The following is a 9,275-nucleotide window of genomic DNA, read 5'->3' as shown; positions in this document are numbered from 1 at the left end:
TTCCCTTTTTCCTACTTGGGAAGCCTTGTGTGGTTCTTGAGCATCCTGCTTGCTCTAAGCCCAGCCAAGCACTGTACCCTCAGGACTGGGGCTGAGGATGCCTGGCCCCTTGTCCCTTCAGCTACCCCTCCCAGTGCCTGGATCCTGGCTGGCATCACAGTCCTGCCTTTGTAATGGTGGGCACTGGCGCCAAAGGGAAGCACGGCCTCCAATTTCTCTCTTCCGCAGAGCTGAACAAAAGCGCTCCATGGAGCTTAGACACTGAAGGAAACACCTTTTGGGAGATGTCTGCAGGCCTGAGCTGGTAGGGAAGGAGATCCCTGAAGCAGAAACGCTGTGTTGCTGAGAGGGGTCTTGGAAGGAAGGGGATACAGAGAGAGTTTACATAATGAGGACTGTAGCTAATACATGAGATCACCTGCCCAAGGATTAGCTCAGCCCACCCAATGCAAATCCACACTCTACCAGAATCTAGACAAGGTGTGAGAGGGGGAGGAAGAAACATACCCTGTGTTTGGGGAAACCTGCAGGGACAGTGACATCACAGGCCAACCACCAACCAAAGCCCAGGACACCAGAGCCCAGCACCCTCCAGGGGACACCCTAATTAGAGGATGCCTACCTGGGCCCTGACTCCACCATGGGCTGCAGGCTACCCTACTGGGTGGCTCTCTGTCTCTTGGGAGCAGGTACGTCTCGGGTTCCGTTGTGCTCTCCCTGCACCCCAAGCCAAGTCCCTCTGCCTGCAACACCACCCTTCTGTCTGGGCTTTGTTTGAATTTTGTCCTGTTCTTTCAACAGTCTCCATGGATCCTGGAGTTATCCAGACTCCAAAACATCTGGTAACTGGGACAACAAGGAGTGTGACCCTAAAGTGCGAACAACATCTGGGACATAATACTATGTACTGGTATAAGCAGAGTGTTCAGAAGCAGCCAAAGCTCATGCTTGCCTACAATTACAAGGATCTCTTTGAAAATGCGACTGCCTCCAGTCGGTTCTTACCTGATCGCCCAAACAACACCCAGCTGCACATTCAGATAAACACCCTGGAGCCTGAGGACTCTGCCCTGTATCTCTGTGCCAGCAGCAAGGACACAGCCCTGCACCTTCAACTTCTCCCTGTGCACAAACCTCCGGGCTCCAAACCAGGAAGCCGTGGGGGCCACCAACGCTCAGCTCAGCATTTCCTGGAGGACCCCAGAGATCCCAGAGCCTCCTGCTGCCTGTAGGTTCAGTGGATGCTGAGTCAGACTCCCGCAGCCTAGGTCCTGGTTCTGCCTCGGTCCAATCTGCCTGAGCTGAACACAGGCCAAAAAAGGGTCCAGCATCAAGCTTCTGAGCAGTGTCCAGTCAGCACGTGGCCCGGGGGAATCTTTCATGGGCCACTTTTCACTCTGGCCACAGCACAGCTGACCCATCCCCTGCCAACAGGTACCTTCCTCTGATCCTTCCATGCATTTGAGACCCTGGATCTCAGCCCCGGTCCCAGCTCCAAACAGGCTCAGCCCTTTTCCAGAACACCTCCCTCCCTCACCACATGGCTCCATCAGTTCCTGCCACTGTGGTTGATCATCCCGCATCAGATATGGATCAGTGTTCTCCTGGTCACCATAGGCTGCACCTCCGTATACTCAGATCCACACAGCCTTCCCTTCCACGCAGCCTTTGACACTTTCAGGCCTGACTCCTTTTCCTTCTGGGGCTTTAATCTGCATTCCTCAGGTCTTCACATCCTGCATTTTCAGCCATGGAGTCCCCTGCCCCTGGATGGTTTCTCACCACAGGCAGCCAGAGGGGACGTTCCCTGACATTACAGAGCAGGGTTGTATCCTTGGGGCTGCCCGTTCTGAACCCCATATTTTCTGGCTTTACCCTTTGTAAAGGCCCTCTGTCCTGCCCAGGTAATCAGACCCCAAGGGCTGAGTAGAGCATTGTGTCCTGGGGAGTCACATGCCTGCCTTGTCACTAAGGCTCCCTCCTCTCTCCTCAAAGGGGCACTCCAGGGACTGTGGGGACCCCTGAGCAAAGTTTCAGACCATGATACCATCCGCCAATGCAGTTCATGTGGCTACTCTCTCATCTAGGCCCATCTTCAGAGTTTGAGGTGCCTCTTACCCATGTGTGACTCTTCTCTGTCACCTGGTTGAACGATAAACACTTCTTGATTAAGTACCTTTTTTATGTCTCTTCTTCATGAAATAAAGCTAGCCTGCTGTACATAGGGTCATTTGGCTTAAGGTTTCACAGGGACCCTCCAAACAAACACCGGTTTCCCACAGGTCACACCCTACAATCTCATCCCTACAGGGGACCAGGGGAAAGTGCGGGGCCCTCCAAGGAGGTGTGTGAATCCTGACTCTGCAGATCTGTGGTTTCTGAGCCTCTCTCCTCTGGAACCAAGGAGCCCCTGCCATAGGCCTGTCACCACACCAGGCCAGCTCTGAGCTTTGGGGAATCAGGAAATGGACTTCCAGGCAAGGCCCCCGGGCCCAAGCCAGCTGCAAAGGACAGTAGTAGACCCCGTGTTTGGGAAATGTGTGTGTGTGTCTTCACCCGTTCTTCTCTTTCATAACCCAGCTGTCTTCCTTCCATTTCTCTTTTTCCTATTCAAGGCCAGCCCTCAAGCCCTAGCCCGGATCCAAAACCCAAATCTGCAGACAGCTGCTCTACGCCACACAGATAGGAAACAGGCCTCTCCTTCCACCTGTTCCGAGCCAGGAACACTGGGTTGGGTACTTACATTTCCATCCACCCTCCCTCCCTTGCACTGGAATGTCCGGCCAGATATCAGGTCTCCATCCTCATGAGGTCTCTTCTCCACACTGACATTTGTAGGGTGACTTCTTCCTTTGTTCTCTTTATTCCCAGCGTCAAATCATCAGGCTCAGAACTCTGGGTCACAGTCAGTGTCTCTGGACTGTAGCTCTCCTGTGCTGTTGGGGAGGAACATGGGTCCTGCCAGTCTGCTCAGGTCATCTCTGGCCTTGCTGGTCTGAAAATCTTCTCCAAGGGTCCTTCTGCAGTCGCAAAATTTTGCTTGGGGCCTGTGGGCCTGCCTGCTCCAGTGCACACAGGGGGCTGAACCTGGGAGCATCTTGTGTCTACGGCGGTACTAAGGCCTCCTGCTCCCTCCTGTGGGGGTACTCCTGAATCTGGGGGTGCTGCCCAAGACGGTGACATCAGAGGGTCTCCTCCCTGGACTACTAATGCCCAGATGCCCCATGCGGAGAGGCCTCCCCTCCCCTGCCATGGACAGCATGCTCTTCTGCTGGGTGACCTCTGGTCTCCTAGGAACAAATGAGCCCTGAGAGTGTGGGGACTTTCCTATTCCACCCCCTTTATCTAAGGCCAGCTCAGAACTTCTGCCTTTTTCTCTTCCTGGCCTCTGTCTCCTGCCAGAGGACACGTGGACCCTAGAGTCAGCCAAAGCCCTAGCCACTACCTCACAACAATGGGAGAGTGTGGCTCTGAGGTGTGACCCCATTTCTAGTCATTTGTATTTCTTCTGGAACCAACAATCCCCAGAAAGGGAAGTGGACTTACTGATTCCCATCGGTAACAAGGTTCCCTCAGAGAAGGCAGATGTTTTTGGAGACTCCATTCTCAGCCGAGATGCCTGCCTCATGACCGTACTCGCTCTGAAGCCCCAGGCTGCGCAGATAGGGGACTGAGCCACACCCTTACACAAATTGGAGGCTCCTTAGCAACCAGGTTTTCAGCAGCCCTTCCGGCCCAAGAGAGTGGGGCTGCAGCAGCTTCCCAGGAGCAGAGGTCAGAAGTTAACTTTTTTTTTTTTTTAAGTAGGATCCACTCTCAACATGGAGCCCAACATGGGTCTTGAACTCACAACCGTGAGACCAAGACCTGAGCTGAGGGAGCCGAGGTGGCCCAGTCCAACTCTTGATTCGGCTCAGGTCATGGTCTCGGGGTTGTGAAATCAAACCCCATGTTGGGCTCCCCACTCATTGAGGAGTCTGCTTGCTTGAGATCCTCTTTCTGCCTCTCTCTCAAATAAATAAATATAATCTTTAAGAAACAAAAAACAAAAAACACAAAGACCTGAGCTGAGATCAAGAGTCTGATGCACAACTAACTGAGCCACCCAGGTGTGCCCCAGAAGTTAACTTTAATTTGAAGAATAGGATATGTTGCACAGAGATGCCTGGAGCTATGGTCTTGAGGAGACATTATCAGACACCACGGAATGTGGCTGTGGCCCCTAAGGATGGGACAAGTATGACCAAGTGAGTGACCGGACAAGGCTATAGAGGAACTTGTAAAGAACTGACTTTTCAGGAGCTAAGACCCAAGGGTTCTTGAAGATTAAGCTGAAGAGATGATGTAGGGAGCCCTTTATGAGGGAGATACTATACTTCCTGTTAGTAAGGCAGGTAGACTTCAAGTGTTCAACTAGAAAGATAAGTTAGTATCAATGTTCAAGGCTAGTTGAGTATATCATATTGGTTATACACCTACTTATTCATCCATTTACTAGTTCATTCATTTATTCTTTGAACAGATGATATCCTACCCCAAGATATGGAAAGTAGGGTTAGTGCACCGCAGGGACCCCATGGGTGTCAGAGGAAGAATCCATCCCAGGGTCAGCCTGCCCTAGTCAGGAGTCAGCCTGCTATAATCCAAGAATTCTCCTTCACGCCAGGAAGTGGCTGAGCCCTCTGGAAAGGGTGTGCTGGGGCTGTAAGACAGAAACACCATGCAGAGAACATGCAAAATGCAGATAAGTTGTACATTCTCCTGTTTTTAGGGTGACCATGATTTATCACCCAAAGGGGAGCCCCCTTGGGGAGTGAAGGAGTGCTATTATTACACTTGAACAACAGACATAAAGTGGGCATATGTTCACCCAGCCTGTGTCTCGTCCCTGGGTCTCATCTCAGAGGGCTGAGTAGGAAGAGGATTCCATCTTGGGCAAAGAGCTATAGAAGGGGAACAAGAGAAATGGTGCTGGGAGCAGTGGCCATGGTGGCCCAGGTGGGGGTTTACTGGGGGGTCTTCCTGCAAGGATGGCCTGAGAACACCATCCCTTAGTCCCCAAGGAACCACTAAGGGCTGAGCACACCAGTGTTGGTAAGCATGCCCTGCACTGGGGGGTGCAGAAGCAGAGAACAGGACACCAGAAGGTATGTTGTGGCAAGCAGCCCTTCGCTCCCCCAATCCCGACCCCTGGAAACAGCATACAAAGCCCACTTTCCTGGTGGTTGGGAGGAAATACAGGTCCCTGGTGCAACTCAGCAAATGGGAATCTCTAGGAGTCTACCCTGGTTGGGTTCAGCCTAAGGTGGAGGATGATTCTAGAACGATCGACAACCCTGGGGCTTCCTAGGGACATGTAGGGAATGAGGCCATGGCATAAGGCTGCACTTCACTTTTCCTATGTTAGGGCTCAGAAATAGTGCCTTTTGGATATCCACAAATATTTTATCTTCTTTTGTAAGGTCAATTTAGGGAGCTCTGTGAATATCTGATAACATGTATAGTTCATAAGTAATTTTAGAAGAATTCTGTCTGGACAGATACTAAAATATTAATGTTTGTTGATTCTGGATAGTGGGATACATTTTTTTTATTGCATGAAGTGAAATGCATAATAATAAATGTAAATTACATACATTCTGTCAAATGGGAAAACCAGCAACACCAGCCCAGTCAAGACACACGTCATCACCTCTTGGTGTTAAGTCCCCTTCCAGTCAGTATCCATCCCTCTGGCAATCAATGCTCTGATGTCTATCATCAGAGATTAGATTTGCTTGTTCTTGAATTCCGTGTAAATGAAACCATACACTTTTTTGTGACCCGCATCTTTCACCTACCATATACTTCTGTTATTTATCTTTATTATTATGTGTATTAATAATTTGCTCTTTTTTTAAAGATTTTATTTATTTATTTGTCAGACAGAGATCACAAGTAGGCAGAGAGGCAGGCAGAGGTAGGGGAGGCAAGGTCCCCGCTGAGCAGAGAGCCAGATGCGGGGCTCCATCCCAGGACCCTGAGATCATGACTTGAGCCAAAGGCAGAGACTTTAACCCACTGAGCTGCCCAGGTGCCCCAATATTTTGCTTTTTTTATTGGTTGTATTTTGGGGGGAGGGGTGACTTTACCACAATTTGCATATCTATTTACATGTTGATGGACACTTGGGTTATTTCTAGATTTGGGCTATTAGGAATAGATCTGCCAGAAGCAGCCTTCTGGTACAAGACTTTGGTGTGGACATACACTTTTATTTCTCTTAGGTAAATAGTCATGGGATTGCTGGGTTTGATGGTAAATGCTCATTTCACTTCATAAAGAGTGTCACACTGTTTTCCCACATAGTGACACCTTTTAGCCTTCTCATACGTAATGTGAGTTCCAGTTGCTTTACTCATTTGCACTGCTAAAAAAAAAAGCAAAATGTGGGGAAGGGAAGTCAATATGGTTGTTCAAAGGAGTTGGGGTCAGTATTGCACTCAGCTGGGAGTATCACATAGGACACATAGGGCTCCAGGGACAATGAGGATAAGATATCAGGGAATTCCTGGAAACTTTCTCGTAACAGCTGACAATGTAAATATTTATTAAGAGGAGGTACTGTGGTTCCAGTGAGACACAGACGCTGCAGGAAGGGGGAGAAAGAGCTGGGGGTTGCAAGGAGACTGGGTTAGAAAACTTTGTAATTGCAGCAGGCAGATTGGTTACTGATCTTCAGGCCACTACAAGAATACTAGTGTTAAAAAAAACAAAATCAGCCAAGTGAATTGGAAGATCGAGTTGGCTTTATTAAGCAATTCATGAATGATGCAACACCCCATCCAGCAAGTAGAGAGATGCTCCAAGGAGTTGTGCAAAATGTAAAGTTGTTACAGAAGGAAACACGGGGCAAGGAAGTTGCCAGGAAAAGAAAGCAAGGCAGTATCTGCTCAGGACCCCTTTTTAAAAAAATAATTTTAATTCCAGTGTAGTTAACATGGTGTTGTATTCGTTTCAGGTGCACAATATAGTGATTCAACAATTCTATCCATTTCTCAGTGCTCATCAAGATAGGTGGACTCCTAATCCCTCCACCTATTTCCCCTCCCCACTACCACCCACCTCCTTTACAGTAACTATTTGTTCTCTATAGTTAAGAGTCAGTTTCTTGAGGCCCCCAGGTGGCTCAGTGGGTTAAGCATCTGCCTTCAGCTCAGCTCGTGATCCCAGGATCCCTGGTTGGAGTCCTGCGTATGGGGCTCCCTGCTCAGCAGGGAGCCTGCTTCTCCCTCTGCCACTCCTCCTGCTTGTGTTCTCTATCTCTGACAAATAAATAAAATCTTTAAAAATAAATAAAGTGGAGACTTTTTTTTTAAAAGAGTCTATTTCTTGCTTTGTCTCTCTCTCTCTCTCTCTCTTTTCCCCCTTTGCTCATCCGTTTTGTTTCTCAAATTCCACATTGAGTGAGGTCATATGGTATTTGCCTTTCTCTGACTGGCTTATTTGGCTTAGCATCATACTCTCTAGATCCGTCCCTGTTGTTGCAAATGGCAAGATTTTATTCTGTTTTATGGCTGGGTGATAATGCATTGTATACATACCACATCTTCTTTACCCATTCATCTATCGATGGCTACTTGGGCTGCTTCCATGGTTTTGCTATTTTAAATAATGCTGCGATAGTCATGGGGAGCATGTATCTCCTCGTATTAGTGTCAGTGTTCTGCACAGCAAAGGAAACAACCAACATAACTAAAAGGTAACCTACTGAATGAAAGAAGATCTTTGCAAATGACATACCTGATAAAGGGTTTAGTATCTAAAATATATAAAGAGCTCATACAACTCAATACCAAAAAAACAAATAATCTAACTAAAACATGGGCAGAAGACAGGACACTTTCTTTGGAAGTCAAGGGAAGGCAGGGTTTTTATCGTGCAGATGACCTCCCTCTTGGGGACCAGGACATTTTCAGAGACTGTTAATGGGCACTTTCCTGGGAGACACTGAAACTTTAGTTAAGTCTTGGTTTGCTATTCAGGGATAAATGACTCCATTTTGGTCCTGTTTCTCTTTTTAACACTAATATGGCTTTCTGTAGGAGGTGGGAAGTTCCTCAAAGCTGGAAAGAAAAGTAGACAGTGAGTGAGTTTGAAGGAGCCTATTGGATTCCCAGGAGAAGTATATAGAGGAGTATTACCCTCAAAGAAAGATCAGAGAAACTAGGGTGTGAGCCTATTCCCTGGACCCATTCCACTGAGCAATGCCCTATTGTAGAAAAAAGAAGGAAAGAAAGAATGACTGACGTTGAGACAAATAAGAAGGGATCCTGGGCTATAAAAACCTGTAGGAAGATTGGCATCCCAGAAGGACCTGGCTATTGGCTGGCAAAGAGGCTCAGATTACCAGCTCTTCCCTAAGAACCCCAGAATATTAAGCTGGGGGATACTCCCTCACTCCCTGACCTGCCATGGCTACCAGGTTTCTTGGTTTTGTGGCCTTTTGTCTCTTGGGAGCAGGTAAGTCCAGGAAACAGAAGGAAACTCCTGACATGGGCCTTTCAATTCCAGGTCCTGAACATTCCTTCATCTGACATGAAGTTGTCATTAAGACAACAGTTGTTTCCCTCTATCTACTTTTGCTTATATAGCCTTCTCTGATGGAACCCACAGATGCTCAGATACCTATCATAGAAATGGAAAAGAAGCTGAGCTTAGAATGTTCTTAGAAAACAAATCATTTTGCAAAGTACTGCTATCAACAAGACCATGGACTGAACTCCAAGTCTGATTCATTAGTCAGATAGTGCTGAAGTTAAAGCCAGAAGAGATGTGCTTGAAGTGTACACATCTCAAAAACATACAGAGAATTTCCCCTTGATTCTGAAGTGGACCAGCACCAACCAGACCTCTCTGTCCTTCTCTGCCAGTCTGTGAGTCCACAAGACTGCATGCCCATAGCCGCTCAGCTCAGAAAGCACAGGTGGCCCCTTGCTCATGAGGTCCCTGCCCCAACCAGAAGGAAGCCCAGGATCCCTTTCTGGTCCCCCTCACCCACCAGCTGTGAGTTTCAAACAAGCCTCTTGTTGAATTTCAGTTGGCGCTCTTTACCTCTTGTGGAACCACTCCCCAGGTGAGCTGTGAGACTATCAGGGGTTAGCGCATACCCTGTGCTCACTTCCTAAAGACTTGTCTCCTGGGCATGATCTGACTCACCTGATCCTTACTTAACAGCCTCTAATGATGCCAAGGCTAGAATGTTGTTTTTCTAATACCCCATCTGTGTGAGGAAA

General features: G+C 48.2%; 1 gene segment (V, D, J or C); it reads left to right on the top strand.

Annotated features, from left to right (window-relative positions):
• Positions 1–587: 587 nt before the first annotated feature.
• LOC116872884 lies at positions 588–8,919 on the top strand. The segment is given in 4 exon segments: positions 588–689; positions 802–1,228; positions 3,403–3,475; positions 8,782–8,919. Coding segments are annotated over 4 exon segments (687 nt in total).
• The last annotated feature ends 356 nt before the right edge of the window (positions 8,920–9,275 follow it).

Source organism: Lontra canadensis, unplaced genomic scaffold (genome assembly GCF_010015895.1).
Source record: "Lontra canadensis isolate GAN:19392208 unplaced genomic scaffold, GSC_riverotter_1.0 scaffold2, whole genome shotgun sequence".
Classification (NCBI taxonomy): Eukaryota; Metazoa; Chordata; class Mammalia; order Carnivora; family Mustelidae; genus Lontra; species Lontra canadensis.
Note: the sequence above shows the minus strand (reverse complement) of the source record. Positions and strands in the feature narration are given on the sequence as shown.